The sequence below is a fragment of the Coenobita brevimanus genome, chromosome 115 (assembly GCF_032717465.1).
Source record: "Coenobita brevimanus isolate Jiangsu-jjx chromosome 115, ASM3271746v2, whole genome shotgun sequence".
NCBI lineage: Eukaryota > Metazoa > Arthropoda > Malacostraca > Decapoda > Coenobitidae > Coenobita > Coenobita brevimanus.
The window spans coordinates 10,561,132-10,583,956 of record NC_137068.1 but is presented as its reverse complement, the minus strand read 5'-3'; the positions used below and the strand labels follow the sequence as shown (position 1 = coordinate 10,583,956).

At 41.8% G+C, this 22,825-nt stretch overlaps 1 protein-coding gene across 1 annotated transcript in view; it reads left to right on the top strand.

Annotated features, from left to right (window-relative positions):
• LOC145418629 (uncharacterized) overlaps positions 1-18,726 on the top strand; it is an 85,755-nt gene extending 67,029 nt beyond the window's left edge. Inside the window, exons 6-7 of the mRNA XM_080286993.1 lie at positions 6,934-6,967; positions 18,631-18,726. Of these exons, the coding sequence (XP_080143119.1) occupies positions 6,934-6,967; positions 18,631-18,726 (130 nt within the window). The remainder of the gene's footprint in view (positions 1-6,933; positions 6,968-18,630) is intronic.
• The last annotated feature ends 4,099 nt before the right edge of the window (positions 18,727-22,825 follow it).

Sequence of the window (22,825 nt, the reverse complement as noted above, 5' to 3'; positions counted from 1 at the left end):
AGAGAAAGGAGAAATGGACAGAATGTGTTCCATCGTAGAAGTAAGATAGTCGAAGAATTTTTGATAGTCAGTAGAATTAGGGGATAAGTAAACAGCACAGATATATTTAGTCAGAGAATGACAGGAAAGCCGAAGCCAGAGAGTGGAGAATTCAGAAGAATCAAGTTCAGGAACACGAGAGCAAGATAAGTCGTTGCGTATGTATACACAACAGCCACCTTTGGCTTTGAAATGAGTATAAGAGAAAGTAGGAGGATACAGAAAAGGGTTTGCTGTCAGTTGCCTCAGACAGCTGAGTCTCCGTTAGAAAAAGAAGGTGAGGTTTAGAGGAGGAGAGGTGGTGCTCAACAGAGCGAAAGTTAGATGAAAGGCCGCGAATGTTGCAGAAATGAAGAAGAAGAGAGTCAGACAGTGGTTCCAGGCACCTCGAGTCGTCACCGGGAGAGGGGCAGATGGCGGGGGCATTTATGGTCCCCCCCCCCTGGGGACTCCGAGGCTAGGTGAATTGACGCCATTTTGGTAAATTTTGAATAGGAAGTGTAGTGTGTACTGTGCATGTAGTTTGGTGAAGATAGATAGAGAAATTTGTACTGGAGAGCATGCTGGCCTACTCTCTGTGTAACTGAGACACTGAAAAAGTTCAGCAAAGGGGGATGGTCAGGAACTAGTCCTGAGGGCTGATGAAACGGGAGCTCCAGCACTCCCTGTCATCAGCTTTCCATCCACCTCGGGAATACTGCCCTGCTCGACTGGTGCTACAGTCTACTCCATAACTGACTGACGTAACTAAGATATGTTGCAGCAAGGTTAAAAGGACAATGAAAGAGTTATCAATGCAGTAGTTCACTGCTAACAATCATTTATACATTTCTATGCAGTGCTGCAAGTTTTGTAATATACTCCAGTCTATTATACCTTCAACTTTACCTGAATTAAACTGCACAAATTTTGAGAACAATACACTAACAACATTTTTCCCACATTAATCGTAACTAATATTACTTAATTTACACAGCCTACTTTGTTCCAAATTACACCATTAAAAGCAGTTATATAATGAACTCTAACAGGAATTCCAACCTAACCATTCAGGATCTATATATTCCAATGGTCAGTCCAACAAGAATACCTAAACAAACCTATGGCTCAAAATAATCCATGACTACCAAAAAGAATTGAATTTTACCTACACAAGTGTTTGGTGTCTGCTGTTAAATTACACTGTACTAAGTATTCTCCAACTATAATGATTACCAAAAAGAATTGAATTTTACCCACGCAAGTGTTTGGTGTCTGCTGTTAAATTACACTGTACTATGTATTCTCCAGCTATAATTATGTAATACAACAGCGCATTATACCCAACCCAACCTAAAGTAAATTATACAAACTAAAATTTTGACTGACTCCTGCAGTGACTTCCTTGGCACAGCATATATTCAGAATTTGAATTATGCAGACTAACCAGAGTATGTATTTAGTAAAAAAAAATAAAAAATAAAAATAAAGTATCAATTTAAAAAGATAACAAACTACTCAAAGCTATGAATCAAATTATCCTGGCTTTACTAGAACTCAATATTAGGTATGCAATTGTTTCCTGCCAGATGTCACAGGGTAAAATCCATCCATCCATCATCCAATCCTACACAGCCCCATGAAGAGCGTAGGAGCCCGGGGCTAGGCATGTTGGTCTTGACATTTATGATGAGTGACCAGCCTCACTCATCCTTGAGTGGCATTACGTGACCAATCAACCCCAACCATCCCTTGGATATAAACCTTATCCGGCTCGATCCGATTAGAGCGCAATAATTATCCACTAAACCACCAGGCGCATAAATTTGGTTATATGGTTACCACCCAGCATAGTAAATGGTTTCCTGGTGTACAGGAAACCATTTGGCTTGTCACTTAGTGTAGAGTCATCCACAGGCAGAAGGAAGAGGAAAGAATGCAGGAAAGAAAGACAGAAGAGGGAGTGTAAAGTCACCCGTAGGCAGAAGGAAGAGGAAAGAATGCAGGAAAGAAAGACAGAAGAGGGAGTGTAAAGTCACCCGTAGGCAGAAGGAAGAGGAAAGAATGCAGGAAAGAAAGACAGAAGAGGGAGTGTAAAGTCACCCGTAGGCAGAAGGAAGAGGAAAGAATGCAGGAAAGAAAGACAGAAGAGGGGGTGTAAAGTCACCCGTAAGCAGAAGGAAGAAGAAAGAATGCAGGAAAGAAAGACAGAAGAGGGAGTGTAAAGTCACCCGTAGGTAGGAGGACAAGGAAAGAATGAAGGAAAGAAAGACAGAAGGGGATGGAAGGAAAGAAGGATGGAAGACAGGAAAGGGCAGACACCCGACACCAGCACTACATCGAGTGAGTGGATGGTAAGCGCCCCCACCAACCACTAACAGTGTAAAATGCTTTGGTAAATATAGTGGCCAACTGAAAATAAACGCACTTGGGTCAGGTTGGATAATATGTAAAAGCCATTTATTTAACGGTAATAGCTTCATAAATTACTTCATAAATCTCTCTCTCTCTCTCTCTCTCTCTCTCATACAGGTAACCAGGTGTGCCAACAAGGCCTCGGTAATTGCTTTGCAAATAGTCACACCCACGACCTTCATCTGTGTTTACCTCTAGGCGCTGACACGGAGGGATGATCGGATAGGTAGACAGGTAAATGGATAAGCTGGCAGAGATAGGTAGGTAGGTAGGTAGGAGAGAGAGAGAATGCCTCGTCAATGCATCACACATTTTCCCTCGGGTTCAATACAATCTCCATCGTAAGGTGAAAACGCGTAGTTAGTAAAAATGGAAATTCAGTGAGGTAAGATACAAATGAGGGAAGAAAATTCAGTGTGTGTGTGTGTGTGTGTGTGTGTACACAGACAGATGACAAAGAACAATGATACGAAATTTAAAAACTGAAATATTCGAAAATTAAAATAGCGAGAAATTAACGAAGGAAAAGGACAGGAAACTAAAATAAATTAAAAAACAGATTGTCACGAATCAAATTCGCGACATTTTCCTTTTGTGAGGAACCACGAACTATTAGTGGAAAATTCAGCGTGTATCGCTCAGTTAACCATTTCTCTCTCCATTTCGGTGGTATACTTTTCAAAACATTCGTCACTGTTTCAAAAGTGACCAATCTAATGCACTTCATTAAGTGCTCTACTGAGCGATATTATTGTTTCTTTATTGTTCGCCCCTGCCTGCCTCGACCGTTAAAAAAATGCGGCCATAGCGCTCCCTTTCTTTCCCACGAGTTAGTCAGTCAAGTGTCTGTCGTGACGGAGTGAGGTTCTGTGCTCCAGCAGTGAGAGTAGTGAGAGGTCAGCTAGCACACAGACTCCACTAGACTACAGTTCTCCAGGCTCCCACCCTTCTTGATGATACACCACATTCATTGACCAGTATTTCCTTTTTGTATTTTCCTAGGTTTAAGAGTTTAGTTAAGTGTGCTGTTTCCTCACATGCTGGCCGGCTGCGCCACATGTTGTTTTTTTAGGCGTAAGAATTTAGCTTTTGAGTGAGTGAGTGAGTACGATCTCTTTATTTGAATTCATTTGAAGTGTAACGTTAAATTTATTTCTTTGTAATCAATAAATTTAACAGTTCTTTTTCTTGAGCTTAATGTAATGTAAACTCATGTTTCATTTCTCCACAATTAAGCTTATTTCCCTTATAGCTCCTAGCTTGAATAAACGTTTTGCCATTCATAACTGGTACTTAGGCCAGTCTTGTTGTATTAAGCTTAAAATCCATTGTGCCTCCTTGGAGTTAAGCATCAGCAAGAACCTGATATCATTAATAGTATTAGTTATTTATTGTCAGAGGTGAAGTCACTTTCTCCAGAGGCTAACAGTACTAATAAACAGCAATTGAGTAATTAGTCTCTGCTGTGTACTGTTGAGAAAGTTTATAAATTCTCGTTCTTAGAGACTCGTGCGAAGCAAGCCAGCGTAAAGTAATCATTCCTTGATTTAGCAAGACAATTTTTGTTCCTGCTGTTCAGTATTATTAAACATTATCACTTAATAATTGCATTTATTTTAAAAACCCCGTGACAATTGGCGACCTCATTCCAGGATATTAACTCCTAGCTCTAAAGCTATTCACGAGATAATACTCACTCGTTCATATTTAGATATTTATCATTTAAGTTTATAGGCACAAGCTTACTGGTGTTTACCGTTAGTTTAGCAAGTGAATTTCTGCTTTATTAATCCACAGAGTACTTAACTCTATTTAGTACTTTATTCTTGGTAACGCCAGACGATTTTATTCGCTCCTGGGAAGTCGCCGTACCCCTTGTGTTAATTATTGAGTCTTCCCAGTCATTTGCATTTTTGCTTTATTCTTTTCCAGTTAACTAGATAAGACTGGTCACCACTAGCTTGTGTCTGTATTCTTTACTTGTGTTTATTAGCATTCGTTTGCGAAGTAACAGTCAGTACTGAGTCGCTAGTTATTTAGATTGAGCTAGCATCATGGCAGCCAGTGTCTATGTACAGGATGCGAAAGATATCGGCCTCACTGACCCAGAAAAAATTCAAACCTACGTCCTCTCACGGTTTAATTACGAGCAAAGAACGTGAGAAACATGCTTGTGAAGAGCGCAGAATCCAACGCGAACACGAGCGAGAACAGCGCGAATACGAGCGAGAACAGCGTGAGGAACGCGAAAAGGAGCGCAAACACGAACAAAAACAACATGAACTCGAGTTAGAACATGAGCGAGAACAGCGTGAGGAACGAGAGAGAGAACGTCAATACGAGTTACAACAACGCGAGAGAGAACGAGAGCACGAACGTGGCGAGCGAGAAGCACGTGAAAAACACGAATATGAAATGCTGACGCTCAAGCGAGATTCCTTGGCTTCAAACACATCTGGTGCAGTTGGTCCAAGCTCCACGAGCGTTCTCCCTGAATATGTCCTGGCGACCCCACGCATCAAGCTTCCTTCATACAAGGAAGGCGAGCGAATCGAGCCGTACATAGCTCGTTTTGAGGACATGGCAGACATGTATCAACTGGATGAGGCAGCTAAGCGGCTCCAATTTCTTAGTTTATTTGAGGGCCTTGCCCTCGATATTCTCCACAGAATTCGTGGAGACAATCTCACGTATGAGATGATGAAAGCTGCACTCATTAAGGCGTATGGTCTCACAGTAGACGACGCCAAAGTTCAGTTCATGCGAGCTCGTCTCCAAGACAAGGAGACAGCTGTTCAGTTCCTTGATCGTCTCGCAGCTTACTTAAATGAGTGGATGGAGAAAGATGAAACTCCTTCCACACGTGAGGGGATAAATGACCTTATGCTGCGTACACAGCTAGAGAGATCATGGCCTGCTGAGCTCATAGCACAGCTTAAGATCTGCCAGGTGAAAGATGCCAGCCAAATGGCAGAAAAGGCTGATGCATATTCTACTGCATACGGGTATCAAACTCGCAAGCAGCATACCTAGAACAGTAAAGCTGATAAATCTGGGAAACCGTCTCAGACTGAATCCCAGCACCAAGGCCGTTCTCAGAGTAATGGCCAAGGTCCAAGCAAACCGCGGAAGGACCAGGGGCAAAACACTCAGAAACCTGAGTGGAAGAGGTACAACAGGTACCCTAACCAGCAGCAGTATCAGCCACGCAACCGACCGTCAGGACAAACTTTTTCACCACCAGCTCAAAAGAGGCAGGAAGCGAACGCAGCCTTCATTCCTCAGCAGCAGCACGGTGGTCACGTCCCTACCAGTACGGGTACTCCCCCACAGTTCACTAGTCCCACAGTGACAGTGAACCCCCCTCCACAGATGGCCAATGTTCCATCTCCACAGGCAGTGAGTACGACCCCTCAAGTATCAAATTCTCAGGGTACCATGTTTTCCGCATCAATTCAGCAGCCTCATGAGTGGCTAGCTGCTTCCTTCACAGGCCCTCCCACAGGTGATAGTACCTTCCTTGTTCAGCCAGGGTTTGTGGGAGCCATCCCTGTGAAGGTCCTGAGAGATAAAGGATCCTCAGGTTGCTCTGTTAAGCAGAGTTTAGTTCGGCCTGAGCAGTACACAGGTTGACAGATCCATGCAAACCTTATTGATGGATCAGTGAGATTGTTCCCTGAGGCATGTATCCAGGTGGCATCTCCATTTTATACTGGTACAACACTTGCAGTTGTCATGCCAGAACCCTTATTTGACCTAATAATAGGCAACATATCTGGAGTCAAGGATAGTTGCACCGATGATGATGCTACTCAGACTTCTGCTGCGGTAACACGAGCCATGGCTGAGGCTCCAGACTGTGTCACCCCAGTGACCACTGAATCGCCGCAAGATCTGATGTGTAGCCAACTTGTTGTTCAAGAACAACATTCTGACCCGACACTTGCTGCCGTGCGGAACAAACAAAAGGGTCGAGTGATTAAGTATTCACGGGGAGGTCGAGCCAAGTTCCTTTGTAAACAAGGACGGCTCTACCGTGAGTCACGAACACCCGAGGGCGAGGTTCGACTGCAGTTTGTCGTTCCCGCCAAGTACCGCCTAGCAGTGTTACAATGGGGTCATTGTTCAGCCTCAGGAGGTCACATGGGCAAAAAGAAGACCCAGGGCCGTATCCGAGCTGACTTTTTCTGGCCAGGGATGGGACGAGACATAGATAGTTTTGTGCGTTCCTGCAATGTGTGTCCATGTAACACCAATCAGGGACATGTCCTTCCTGTGCCGTTTGTAACCACACCTGTAATCTCTGAGTCAGTTGAGAGACAGGGTAGTGGTAATGTGGGTGTAGACCTGATGTCTCACCTACTAACTGCTTACTAACTAGCAACTGTTGTTATGCTGGGTTCTGTAAGATAGGCGTCCTCAGAGATTTGAGTGAACCAAGGACCAGCCTGGTTCCCAGTCAAAAGTGTAAACCTGACGTCTCACTTGTTGGCCCCACAGGACACAGGATATCCAGGGCCTGTACTATACACATGTTAGTTTAAGGGGGGAAGTTTGAGAACTCCGCAGAGGCGACTCGAAGCTACGTGAGCCCGAGTTTGCACAAGGATTCTCAGCTCCTCGATATTAATAGGGGAAGTTCGAGATAGAACTCTGCAGAGGCGACTCGAGGCTACGTCAGCCCGAGTTTGCACAAGGATTCTCAGCTCCCCGATATTAATATAAGTACTGTAGGTTAAGGGGGAAGTTCGAGAGAGAACTCCGCAGAGGCGACTCAAGGCTACGTGAGCCTGAGTTTGCACAAGGATTCTCAGCTCCCCGATATTAATATAGGCACTAGGTTCAGGCACAGGTTGAGGACCTGTGTGCAGTTCAAGGCTACGTGAGCCCGAGTTTGCATAAGGATTCTCAACCTGCCGACACTAATCGTAAGTGTAGAGTTAAGTTTAACCAGTAAACTACACGAGTCCTCGAGACAACGGTGTCCAGGGACTACGTTTCCTGGTTAATAATCTACCTAATAAATTAATGGCGACCTCGAATGTACGAAGCTTAGGCTGTCACTCGTATTTTTCAGCTAGAGCGTACCTTTCGTAGCATGTACTGATTGCTTGACAGAGAGAGTAATTGTAATGTAATAAGAGTTTTTGTCTCACTGACACTTTTGATGCTCCACCTTAATTGATTCTGCAGGTACAGCAATGGATGTAGCAGTTTTGCTGTGCGGGCCAGCTGATCATCTGCCACACGCTGCCGCCTCTTCTCCTCTGCCTTCGTCGTCGCCATATTATTAATATTACTGTGTCATTTTACACGTAGGTACAGTTACACTACAACTGTCACACCTACACTGTGTATTACATACACCACACTACACAACAATTAGTTGTCAGTGTAAATGTAGCGAACTTTTGCTCAGTTTGACCTGAGTACAGGATTTTCACCATCGTCACGGAGTTTTTTCCCTCAAGCTTGCCTCTATTAACGTAAATACGAGGTTTTTTCGCTCACTGGCGATAGTGATTTTCTCCTGTAGCAGGATAGCACACACACCACAGTGTGAATCTTGTGTGACTGAGTTAGGATGTGTACATATATATATATATATCCACAATTTTTTTCCCATAAGGAAAAAATTCATTTTGTAGGGGCGTAATGTCACGAATCAAATTCGCAACATTTACCTTTTGTGAGAAACCATGAACTATTAGTGGACAACTCACCGTGTATCGCTCAGTTAACCATTTCTCTCTCCATTTCGGTGGTATACTTTTCAAAACATTCGTCACTGTTTCAAAAGTGACCAATCTAATGCACGTCATTAAGTGCTCTACTGAGCGATATTATTGTTTCTTTATTGTTCGCCCCTGCCTGCCTCGACCGTTAAAAAAATGCGGCCATAGCGCTCCCTTTCTTTCCTACGAGTTAGTCAGTCAAGTGTCTGTCGTGACGGAGTGAGGTTCTGTGCTCCAGCACTGAGAGTAGTGAGAGGTCAGCTAGCACCCAGACTCCACTAGACTACAGTTCTCCAGGCTCCCACCCTTCTTGGTGATACACCACATTCATTGACCAGTATTTCCTTTTTGTATTTTCCTAGGTTTAAGAGTTTAGTTAAGTGTGCTGTTTCCTCACATGCTGGCCGGCTGCGCCACATGTTTTTTTAGGCGTAAGAATTTAGCTTTTGAGTGAGTGAGTACGACCTCTTTATCTGAATTCATTTGAAGTGTAACGTTAAATTTATTTCTTTGTAATCAATAAATATAACAGTTCTTTTTCTTGAGCTTAATGTAAACTCGTGTTTCATTTCTCCACAATTAAGCTTATTTCCCTTATAGTTCCTAGCTTGCATAAACGTTTTGCCATTCATAACTGGTACTTAGGCCAGTCTTGTTGTATTAAGCTTAAAAGCCGTTGTGCCTTCTAGGAGTTAAGCATCAGCAAAGAACCTGATATCATTAATAGTATTAGTTATTTATTGTCAGGGGTGAAGTCACTTTCTCCAGAGGCTAACAGTACTAATAAACAGCAATTGAGTAATTAGTCTCTGCTGTGTACTGTTGAGAAAGTTTATACATTCTCGTTCTTAGAGAATCGTGCGAAGAAGCAAGCCAGCGTAAAGTAATCATTGCTTGATTTAGCATGACAATTTTTGTTCCTGCTGTTCAGTATTATTGAACCTTATCATTTAAAAATTGTTTTTATTTTAAAAACCCCGTGACACAGATGCCAAAGGAATTACAATGTACACAAAAGCACAGTACGAAGTATGAAGTGAAAAATTAGAAGGATATGAATGCAAAACTTTACGAAACTGCAGAGGTCATGAGAAAAAGGTGAGTTGACAAGAAGAAAAGGTCCCCAAACTCAAGGGAAAAAAAAAAAAATGACCAAATGTCCACCCTCTTAAGGAATATAAATATTCGGGTCCCCTACCTGAGGGCGTGGAGGGACCCTAGTACTCACCTGGGTAAGTTTGGGCAGGTAACTATATAGTCCTTTCCCTGAGTAACACTGGGCTGGGTTGGGCTTTGATGTGGCCGTTTTTAGACTTGTGAGAGGAATGGGTTAGGAAAATGGAGGGAGGGAGAAAAATGAGATGGAAAGAGGATAGAATGGTGAGAATGGATGGAAGAGTGGAACAGGAGAAGAGAGGGAAAGTGGTGTGAGTGAGGGAGAAAATGGTGATAAAGGAAAGAGACAGAGGGGAAGATATTAAAAGATGGCAAAGAGTGAGACGGAAAGAAGATGAGCAAGATGGAGGAAGAATTAAAGTGTTGGGAAAGTGATGAAAGAGTGAGAACAAAGGGTAATGACAGAAAGGGAATGAGAGAGGAGAGACTGAGGCAGAGACGGAGGGAAGGAAACTAAAGGGGAAAAAAATAATGAAGTGAGGGAAAGAGAACTGAAAAACGGGGAAGGATTACGGATAAATAAATGGCAGAGGTGAGACAAGAAGAGATAAAGGAAGGTAATGAAAGTGAACGTAGAAATGTGTAAACAGAGAGTAGGATTTGGGAAAGAGGAGGGAGACAAAAGGAGACCAAAGGGAAATGGAGAATGGACAAGAAGGGAGTGGCATGGAAGGGAACAGGGAAATGACAGAAAAGGGAAAGAAGATATAAAATAAGAGTAAGTCGACAGGAAGGAGGGAGCAAATGAGGAAGGAGGGGAAATGGATGGAGAGGAGAAAAGGTAGATGGTTTGAGGTGGGGTGAAAGAACATGCAGATGAGAGAGAGAGAGAGAGAGAGAAAGAGAGAGAGAGAACAGATGGATGGAGATGGAGAGAAAAATGTACAGATAATAGGGTGTCAGAGAAAATATTAAACGATGCGTAAGAATGTGCAAGAAGGAAAAAGGCATCATCATACTGAAGTGGTAAAGAATGTACAGAAGATATGAAAATGTACTAAAAGATAAGAAAAATTTTCTTCTACGGACCATTCCTTCCGGCAAGATAAAAATAACATGTTTGTTGATGTGGAAAACGGTGGTATTTTGAGAGAGAGAGAGAGAGAGAGAGAGAGAGAGAGAGAGAGAGAGAGATTGCAGAGATATAGAAGTGGTGGTGTGACAGAGGAAAGCAAGGAAGTAAAAAGAGAAAGCGAAATAAAAGAGAGGATGGGAGGATGAAAAAGACGCTTAGGCAGAAATTCAGAATTAAATAAGAAATTGAATACTATAGGAATTAAAGATTATGGAAGGATGAAACAACAAAAACAAAAAAACAAAAAAATGGAAACAAACACATGAAAAGAATAATGGAAAAGACGAGGATATGATGACTGAGGAAAATAAAATTAAAGACTATAAATGCTGAAGAGAAACTTAATAAACGAGTTGGACGGAGAGAGGATGAGAAAGACTGTGATAAAAAAAAAGGGGGGGGGGGAAGACAGAAGAGCGAGGGGGGGGGGAAGTGAGACAGAAGAGCGAGAGGGAGGGGGAAAAATGAGAAAAGGTGTGAAAATGAGTGAAAGGGAGAAGGATGGAGAGGAAGGGAGGGAATAAATGTGATGAAAAATGAAGTATAACATGTGTGCGTGAATGACTGACAAGAAGATATGGAAAAGGAGAGTGAAGAATTCCAATAACAGAGGCAGATATGGAATGGCGAACAAAATAGAGGAGGGGTGATGCGGAAATATGTAATGGAAGGAGATACCAAAGGAGAAAAAAATAACTGAAGAAATGTACCAACAAACAGAATGGATGAAAAATCACTTGAAAATAACTACCAAAAAGATCAAAACAAAACTAACACCCTCTTGCTGCTAAGACTCACTCTCCCATGAATAAGATCGTCTGGCGTGAGCATGAACAGAATACAAGACTTGCTTTAACCATGTAAGGGTTAACAGACAACATATAATACAGTAAATAAAATGAACAGAAAAACAATTTATCATTACTATGACATGAAGATTTACCTAACAACTGTAATCCAGTGATGTACCCTCTTGGTATATTTTTGTTGTGTCTTCATGAATATATTTATCTCGCGGGATACTTTTCGCTGTGTAGGGGGTAATGAAAGCCGTATCTGATCCCTCCAGTACAAAAAGCCTCTTAATCTGAACAAAACTCTGTGGACGTACCAAGGATAAAACACAAATACGTCATGGGACTGAAGGGAATAACTGTTACTACAGTGTAAATATTGTGTTCAGTTTGGGAGGTATTTTTCCAGCTGGTGGGGTTACACTACAGCCGCCATAAACATCTTCACTACCAAGCACTTGTTCTAAGATGAATACAATCACGTGACGGATGAAAAATAACATTATTACACAAAACTGTAAGGAATGAGGTTAATCTCACAGTCACTAATTTTGTCCAATTAAACCGGACGGCAAGTTCAGAACAAGACTATAGAGTGAATTCAGATGTAATTAAGCTCAAGAGTTTTCACAGGCCTGGCAAATCCTTAAAACTGAAATACTCGTATGGTGGTCTTGTGGGTTCAGCCACTCCAACTGGATGTGGATACAGTGCTACATCAAAGGGAAGGTTCGGGTTTATTATTACATAATGCCTTTCAGGGATATGCGACTGGTCATTTTTGGCTTAAATGCCTGGCTGGCCTAGCACCGGGCCCCTAAGCTACTGATGGGACAGTAAAGGAGTAACGCCACATAAATACTGCATACTATCAAAGATAATGTCATATCGATATACGGAATTATTAGTTATATATTTCATTCATTTCACGAGCACGACTGACATAAGAAATACCGGGTATGTTAAAAGTTATGTCAAAACCCGGTGGACACAGGAACAATGTTGCCGATTAAGAACTACTTCATTCTTGCTAATGATTTTTTATTTTTTATTTCATTATTATTATTATTTTTTTTTTCGAGGGGGAAGGGGGAACCTCTTGTCGTAAAGATAACACAAGAATTAAACACTTGTACCAATTAAAACAAACTTCCGCAATACCGTCTCATAATAACCACTCTGGAATTAACTAATTATACTTTAACCAGACCCTCCCCTTCTCTCTGGTATTAATCAATTTACCTTCTCCAATGCTTTGCTCTTCATTTAATTTGCGACAGAAATTCCCTTCCACAAATCGTTCCCACCAATACCCGTATTTCCTGTATCCAATTTCTACTTAATTCTCTCTCTCTTTCTCTGTCTGGCTCTGTCTCTCTGTCTGTCTCTGTCTGTTTGTCTGTCTGTGTGTCTGTCTGTCTCTGTCTCTCTCTCTGTCTGTCTGTCTTTCTCTAGCACAGTGTATCCAGGCATATTGAAATGAAGGTCATTCTTAATCAAGGTTCACTATTGTTTAACTTTCTTTGGCAGCAACGATTTCTGAACACTTTGATCTCTTACTGCCTTCTTCAAGCAAATAAAGATACCGCTAAAATAATAATAATAATAATAATAATAATTATAGTAATAATAATAATAATAGTAATAATAACAAAGCTTAATCATCCATCTATCTACAGCCAGACGCCGTAATCGCTTCCATGTGCATGTCAACATTGTAGAACAATATATAATGAAAAACGTAACAGTGGGATTGCGAAGAAACTAAACCCGTATGACAGGAAGTGAGGATGGCATCTGTGTGTCTGGGAATGTGGGAATGCTGGGAATTTATGGCAGAGAAGGGAGAGTGGGAGAAAATGTGGGAGAGAGAGAGAGAGAGAGAGAGAGAGAGAGTGTGTGTGTGTGTGTGTGTGTGTTATCACTATGCTTTTACTCTTTTTTTTCCTGTCTCTGCCTCTCCCTCTTCTCCTTGCTCCTCGTTTTTCCATTCCTTTTCCATCCCAACCACATCCTCTTCTTTCTTTTTCCTCCTCCTCGTTGCTCTTCCTCCTTCAATTCCCTCCTCTTAAAACTTCCTCCAGACTTGTATTCTCTCCACGATTTCTTCCCTCTCTTCAATTCTTTGTTTTCTCCACATGTTTTTTGCCTCCACCAGAGTAGTTCGTTCTGTCCTTAACTGTTCTGCACCACAGTAGCCTAGCCTCGGGACCCTGCCTCTAGCACTGTGTAAAGCTGTAGTACACACACACACACACACACACACACACACACACACACACACACACACGAAAGCAAGCAAGGACGCGCCCTTTCTGAGGGGAAAAAAAATCAGGAAAGGATTATTAAAGACCCATTCGTCAGGGAAGCTAACCTGTGCACCTTAACCCTTTACCGCCCAACACCACCTTTTACGACTAAATTCGCACGTTGTTTTCGAATTTTTTACAGATTATTATTATTTTTTTTTTGCTTGATCCCCCCCCCCCCTCTCTCTCTCTCTCAGGGACTTGCCCGCTTTCCCTCTCTCCCCGATTCTGCTCAAGGCCAATGGCAGAACTTGTTATGGCTTCACACACTCACTTTTACTTTTTTATTTATTTATTTATTTTTATTTTTGAAGAATGTGGTTGGACATGGTGCGGATCAACGTGTGTGTGTGTGTGTGTGTGTGTGTGTGTGTGTGTGTGTGTGTGTGTGTGTGTCACATCAACACTACTCTTCTAAGCAACCCTACAAGTCCAGCACCAGTTTTAAGGCTGAGTTGTGTACTTCAACCTCATCATCTATAGTACATTTATTTTATGTCTTGGTATTTTCACAGGTTTAGTCAATACAGACAGGAAGTGTAGCAGTAAAGACATTAATAAAGGCTGTATCTAAGCCTTCCCTGTTCAAAAGTCTACGTCATACTGATCAAAGACGCAGCGGGGTACCAGGAATACATCAAAATACGTTACCAGTCTGAAGGGGATAAGTCTCTTGGGTATGCTCTTCTTTCCCATGTGGTGGTGCGCCTGAGGTTTTTATTCTGCCAATACTAGACGGTTTTTTTTAATATGAATACAAAAAAGAAAATGCTTGTCAAACTATGATACTTAGGTTATTACCACAACATCTGGATCACCTGACAGAAATCCTCGGAGCGGGGCTTCGTAAAACTATTATATGTAGGTTACCACCAGAGTAGCTATATTGTTCACCGGAAAAATCCTGGCAAAATCTATCTATCTATATACCTAGGCTGCTTCCCCCAAGGAAAGGGAGGTAGCCGAGACAGGACGACACACTCCCCATTTACTCATCCATTCAAACACATTCATTCGCATCTTAGCCCCAAGGGAAGAACGGACAGATCCTCACCGTACCACACCGCACAAGGGTCAACTGCGCAACGCAATCTGTGACATCCGCAGCAGGGCCCGACAGCAGAGCTGGTTTACCCCTGCCACATCATAACAGACCCATCCCCTTACCCGCACCTGACCTGACTAGCTGATCAGACCAAATGCGGGAGAATATCCCCTCAGGGCTGCGTCATCACTTATTCATTAACAATTTCTCTCCATTTATTTCTGTCACGCACAGCCACTCTTCCTTGCTCAACAGACATCCCTCTCGCATCCAGTGCTCTCTTCACACTGTCCATCCATCCTATTCGTGGTCTTCCTCTCAGCCTTACACCTCTCACATCAGATCTAGTTATCTTTTTCACCAATCGCTCATTATCCATTCTCTCCATATGCCCAAACCATCGCAACACCTTCTGCTCAACTCTACCAGCCATCTCCCGAACAACTCCAGTTCTCCTTAGCACTTCATCATTTCGCACTCGATCCATACGCGTCACTCCACACATACTCCTCAGACACCTCATCTCCATTACATTCAAACTTTTCCTCTCTGCTACACCCATATTGCTCTATAAAAACTTCATTTTAGCTAATACCACACCATTTTGTTGTGCTGACTATACTAGAAAAAAAAAAAAACGTAATATGCCGGTATTTAGGCTAAAACCAGACTATTTTGTTCAACCTGATACTAGTAATTTTAAAAAAATCTATTTCGAGTATATGACTGCTTGTTTGCTACTGATATGCCTGGAACTTTGTGGCTAACACCACACGATTCTGTTCCATCAAGAGAGATACATGACATGGCTTGTTCGGTGCACAGAGACAAAAAACAGGGACCTACATGGTAAGGTGACGGTTGCGTATCACTTCCTGTGGCAATGTTCGTCAGATACGTGCCATTAGTGATATACTGTATGCATTGTTTAAATATATTCTCATGCTGTATTAACTTCCCACACCACTGATCCACAATGTCCCACATCCGTTTGTATCTTTCTACGTTATGACCAACTCCACACGATTTTATTCACCTACAGGAAATAACTCACGTCTGAATGCAGTATACGCTGATCGTTTATATACTGGATTATACTTTATCACTACAATATTATATACCATACATTTCCTAAAAGTACAAGTTTACTTTAACTAACAAATATTTATACAATATTCGTATTCAATTTATAAAATTATAAAGTTTTACACTGCCAGAACACAACAATTTTTTCATACTTCCGTCAATCGACCTATTTCAGCAATGGACACCACCAGCAGGAAAGCGGTGAATGACTAAATGAAAGAGTAGTTTATATGAAAAATAACTAATAAGATGGCATGCAAAACAATGAACATGCCAAGCTAGACGCAGCATTCATGATAAAACCACAGCTGTCACAACACTGAGCCACAGCTGTCAGTTTGAATGGCTGAAATAGAATGGGCTGAGTTTATTTAGCTATCTATCTACTGCCTGACGCTGCATCCAGTGACGGTCGGGACTTAAACTAAAGAGATCGGCAAGTGTTCCGTCATGTAGTCTACGTGTCATTATATCTAAGGACCTCTGTCTATCCACCTGTCTATCCTATCTATGTATTATCAAGCAGTACTTTTAAAAAAGAGGTTTTCCACGCTCACACAGGCTGTTTGATATTTTATTTACAAAACAATATTTATTGAACGTGTATTCCACTTTCAAATGGGTACATGTTGGGGTTGGATCACTGACAAAGCGATATTTTTAGAGTGAAATAAAAATATCAGTCATACAAAGCGTCACCTCAGTTTCATAAAATTTAATAACAGTGCCAGGGAATATTATTAAAACCTTCAATCCGCTGACGAATATCTGTGGCTGATTGGTGATGTTACCAAACGATTTTATTCAGGTGGACATCATCATCTAAGGACAGTAAGAGTAAAGTGAAAATAACGTCACCAGAGTATAGGAGTCAACTGTTTATATCTGTGAGCGGTATGCAACCCGAACGAGGACAAGACTGCTGGAGAACACTATGAAGGCAAACTCTGTGTACTCAGCCATGGCGGAAAAACTGTTGCGTATTTCAGTCATTTACAGCACGATGCATCACTTAAGTAAATTATTTCGGCTGCCACAAGATGATAGTGTTATTCAGCTAAGTGAGGTGTCTGCATTAGAAGGCCTTAGAAGCTATCTGGATTACCTTCTTCCAAGACGTTGCCTTAATTATACCCTGAGTACCACCACCTTCCTTTATAGAGTTAACCCTTTGTGTGTGTGTGTGTGTGTGTGTGTGTGTGTGTGTGTGTGTGTGTGTGTGTGTGTGTGTGTGGAGAAAAATATGAAAAGATGTGAAAGAGGGGGAAGCTATGTAAAAGGACGATAAGAGACATAAATACATGACAAACGAGACACAGATGGGAAAGAGAGAGAGAGAGAGTTGAGAAAGAATATGGGAATGTAGGGTGGAGAAACGATCACACGAACAATACTGACGAAAAAGAAAAAGGAAGGGTGAATGAGAGAGAGAGAGAGAGAGAGAGAGAGAGAGAGAGAGAGAGAGAGAGAGAAAAGGGATTCTATATGAAGAAGTGAGAAGGAATGACAGAAAAATAAGAAGCGAAAGAGAAGGAAACGAAAAGAAAAAAAAATTAAGAAAAAACAATGCTAAAACACTATACAACAGCCTATGGGAAAGAGAAGCAAGAAACTGACAAAATACGAAAAGATTTTCAAGAGGAGGTAGGAAAGACACACACACACACACACACACACACACACACACACACACACACACACACACACACACACACACAGAAAGGAAATCCTTGGAGCTAACATTAAAAGAAAATACGACTAAAAAAGAATAAACAAAAGAATGATTAGAGAAACGATATAAAGAGGACAACAAAAAAAGAATGAAGAAAATGTAACAAAAAACAGAATAGGAAGCTAGGTATTGGTGAAAGAAATAATAGGAAAATATACAAGAAAGAAAACAACAGTGTGAATAAAAAATGGAAGAAGTCTAAAATGAAGGGAAACAAAAATGAAAATAACTCACTACAGAGAATGTAACCCAAATAAAAAAAGGTGGATAAAGACAAAGGAGAGCAGTAAAAAATAAACATGAGTGATAAAGAATGAGAATGAGGGTAAAATGTGTACTAGTGGAGGACAAGAGGTTATAAAGATGACTTGAGATGGGGCTTGGAATATGTCACTGACAGGCTCTGCCCCCACTCCCCTCCCCCACCTCTCTCTCTCTCTCTCTCTCTCCATTCCTTTACCTCCCCTCCCCATCCCTTCCCTCCCCTCCTCTTCCCTTCCTTTCCATTCCTTTCCTCTCCTTTCCCCTTCCCTGCCCAAGATCACTGCTGTCATGGCCTCACCCACACGTCATACGGCTGGACTCGTATTCTAACTGGCTTTGGATTCTTCCTAACACCTCCTCCTTAACGATTTATTCTACACATTACACATAAGTATTTTCTTGTTTGTTACTGATGCTAACTGTGCTGGTATTAATACGAAATAAATGCCCCGAAAAAGAATGTTAAGGTGTAATATGCAAAAATAACACGCAAAGGACGATGGAGTGTGAAGCCTCTTATGTTACGTAAAGTGCGACCAATAATACCACCACCACCAATACCACAACACCAGAGATAAATGTGATATACCAGCTTCCCACAGCAGGAATAATGGGTATTATAGCGTTGACCTGGATCCTTAACCCCTTTCAGATCAACACAGGGTGAAGTGTTGGCAAATTACAGTAATTACAGTAACCAAGGAGACCTCTCCCTACCTCATAACAAAAGCTCAAACAATTTCATGCAACCACGATTTCTTAAAGTCGTTGCAATATCCCAGTTCCATCAAATGAAAACAAACCAACTATATTAACAGACTCATTCCTACCTTATGAAGCTCAACTATTTTCAGGTACCCACAACCTACTCTTGAAATGAGACACTGGCCTAGCTTTGTTAGGTGAAAATACTGTGCAAGTTGGGGCACTGACCCATTTCCATCAGGTGAAAACAAATAGACTATAATTTTCCCAACACAGATGGCGGGTATTAGTGGTCAGGTGCAAGTGACGTGTGAGGCCTACACAGGATCACCACTCTGCTGGTGGACTATTGGACTTAGCAAACGGGAATGATAAAAGTAGGATACATGAAACACACACACACACACACACACCGTTATCACTCCCACAGTTCCTAACCGCCACCATCATTACAACACTCATTTTTTTATTAAATATAGTTTACCTCTTACCGACGAAATGTCGCTATCCAACCCTGCAAAACTTCCCCTTCAACCTATAGTTGGCTGAAAGGGAGAAAGAGGAGGGGGGGGGGGTGCTAAAAGTATACTGACACCCCAAACACCACGACGTACTTGGTTTATTTTTGCCACCTCCAGACGATTTCATTCAGCTTACGACTGCACTGGATGGGTTACATACAACCCTCACTGGCTCCATCACTATCATCCTCCCGAAAGTATGGCAAAGAGTACTGGTGATGGCATGATTAAGGAAAAAAATGTGATCAGAATTAAAGTGATCATCATAATCACCATAACCACACTACACAACCCCAACCACATCACAAATACACTACACCACCATACCATATCACACCATACTACACCACCCCAACCACTACCCAGCTACACTACACCACCATACCACACTATCAACCTAAATGCGTCTCCCACCCAAAGGTCCCTGAGAAAGCCTCCTAGCCCCAAACACGGGCACACCACCACACCATACTACACACACAACACTACACAAAAAAAAAACAACAGAATACACCACGACACCATAACAATCTCATAACTCCTAACCCTAAACACAATGCACACCAAACCATCATCCTGTACAACTGTCATCATTAACACATTAACCATAGACATATCAGCACTACCAACACCAGACTACACACCATCACACCACACCACACTAACACAGCCAGTGCGTCGCTAAACACACCGTTAACGACAGCACCTTGGACTTTAATACCATCAAACCAAACCACACCACACCACACAAAACACCAGAGCACAAACCACACCCCACACTAATACCAATGCCACTGCATCGCCAACTCTCAGTCTGTGAGAGCACGGTGGCCTTGAACACGACCGTCTTGGCACAACTGATAAAAAGTATGAAGATAAATTGTGTTTTTGGTGGTAATTAATGACTACAAGAAATTTTGAGTATAACTTCCTTCATTAATAACAAAGCAATGGCATGTAGCCCAGCCCATACCATAACCGGCAGAGAGAGAGAGAGAGAGAGAGAGAGAGAGAGGCAAGGAGCAGAGGAGTAAGAATGAGGAAGGGAAGAAGGAGTAACGAGGAAAGAGAGACTATGAGGGAGGGAGGGAAGAGAAAGGGGAAGAGAGAAACGTGTCAGTGGAAAATGTGAGAAGGAAAAAAAGGGGGATAGAAAGAAAATAATACTATTAAGAGAACAGATAGCAAAGGATAAAAAAAAAAAAAAAAAGTGAACGAAAGAGGAATGAGAATGCAGACAGCTGCATCTCGACAGAAACAATGTCACTCACAGGAGGAAAAAGATTAAAATAAAAAATGGAAAGGCACGATTTTTACAAGTTTCCCCTACAGCCCCATTCACCACTCCCACTAACACTCCCTTTAGAATCCCTCATCTAAAGTTTAGATGATTTTAGAAGATTACTCCGTCTTTCACTGCCTTTTCATAATCTCCAGACGACTTAATTCAACTCAGTTAGTTAGATACAGGCTAGCCTTCATCAGCCTTCCAATACAAGGTACTGAATAAAAAGTCTGGTAGTAAACATACAGTATACCAAAAAAAATAAAAAATAAAAATAATAATGCGCGCGCGCACACACACACACACACACACACACACACACACACACACACACACACACACACACAATGAACTGAGAGAAGCTAAGCAAGAAATGGAAAACAGACACAGGAAATTTACAGGTGAATTTAGCTTTGAAACGACTGAACGTCAGACTGAGGAATAAACAGGAGCAAAATACGAGAGAAAGAGGAAGATAAGGAAATGAGTTTTGGAGTCTGGAGAGAGAGAGAATTGCCAACCCTACGGTCGTGATACGTGAGCGCATCACTAAGATCTTCTGATCCTTTTAGTAAGAAGAATGACAACACAAACACCCAGAACAATCGGTGAAGAAAAAAGAAAGAAAATCCTTTGGGGGAAATATGAAAATGTCGCTGGACTGAAGGGAAAAATAAAACTGCCAGTGGACGGCATGTATGTAAAACAAAGCAAGTTAACAGGCTGAAGGGAACAAACTGCCATATAAGAAATGCCATAACCGAGTGCCATACGATGCCAATAACAGCCTGCCATTGAAACATTGTCCGAACCACTACAGTTCCCCCCACCCCCCACCCGCTCTCTGTCTGCCTGCCTGTTTCTCTCTCTCTCTCAATATCTGGCCAATACTCCCCATCTGTTGTGTCCACCAGATGCCACCCCAACCCCCTCCCCCTCCCTCTCCTCATTGCACCTTCCTCTTGCTTGTTCTCTTGCTTTATCCTATTTATTTACTGTCTTAGCCTCAAGCTTTTTATTCTTTATGCAATGTCTTCTTTTGATCTGCTTATTGTTTCATTTGGCACTCCTGTCTTTTTTGCTTATTCCTTCACACTTTTTCCTACTGACTTCGGCTGGAGAGAATGGTGGGTGGAGGGGAGCCATCCTGCTTTGCTGTCCTTATCTTTGACTCACAGAACAGACGCCTTAGCTATATTCTACCCCACAACAAACAGTCTTCATGGGACATAAGTCGTACTGGTTTCCTTTATACTTCCATTACACTAACACTTTACTCCAATTTCCTAAGTTCAATCCACGCCTCTTAGTTTCCTGGATGGTCACACCCCTATGATACAAAATCTCTCCCATCCTTCCACCTTCTCCTTGGTCTGACCCTTCCTCTGCCTCTACTTGTAATCTGTACATCTTTATCAATCTGACATCACCATTCCCTCCATATGGCCAGATCACTTCAACACACCTGCTCTGCCCTTTACATCATACTACGTCTACTTCTACCTTCTGGCGCTGGCATTTTTCATCCTGTCACACCATCTCACCCCAGATCCAGACCCTAAGCACTTCAGTTTGTTTCGTAATCTCTCGCTTCTTTCTTCCTTCTTTTGTATTCGTTTCTTTGATTTTCATTATCCGATCCTCATGATTTATTCTTTTTTTTACTCCCTTTCACTGATTCACTTATGTATAATCCATTCCTGTTAATGCTTTTTCAATTCTTAGTTTTTTCCGAATTTGTTTCGTTCTGCCTTTCTTATCTTTTCATTTTCTTTTTCAGGTCCCTCCTCATCATCATCAATTTCTTCCCATTTTTTTTCAGACGTCCACTTTGTTTTATTCTCTTTAGTTTCCTATTTATCGATTTTTCGCTATCCCCTTTTATCGATTTTGTATAATTCTCTCTTCATCAGAACCTGAGCCACCATTTCTTCTTCTTTCTTCCCTCTTTTACACTGGCTTCCCTTCTTACGATTTCTCGATGATTCTATTTTTGTACAATCTTTGCTTCATTTTTCATTCTCTATTACCAGTCCTATCTTTCAGTTCCTTTTTTATTATTATTTCCATTTCTAAATTCTCTTTGTTTTTATAGATTTTTTTTCTTCACTTTTCTTCAGCACCTCTTGGGACACCATCCTTCCCGTCTCCTTCCCCCTTCACTTTTATATGGGATTCCTTGGACAACACAATACTGAGAGAGAGAGAGAGAGAGAGAGAGAGAGAGAGAGAGTGTGTGTGTGTGTGTGTGTGTGTGTGTGTGTGTGTGTGTGTGTGTGTGTGACAGACAGACAGATAGACAGACAGACAAAGTGTGTGTGTGTGTGTGTGTGTGTGTGTGTGTGTGTGTGTGTGTGTGTGTGTGTGTGTGTGTGTGTGTGTGTGTGTGTGTGTGTGTGTGTGTGACAGACAGACTGAGACAGACAAAGACAAACAAACAGATAGACAGACAGACTGTGTGTGTGTGTGTGTGTGTGTGTGTGTGTGTGTGTGTGTCCAAGAAACAGACATGGAGAAAATGAAGGGAAAAATGTATGATACAGAAAAATCAACAGTCGATAAAATTTATTAAGTCCTTCAAGGGACATGATGCAGAAGAAATGGTGGGGAGGGAAGAGAGAAAAGGCGAGGAAAAGAGAGAAAAAAGAGTAGTGGAAGGATGAGG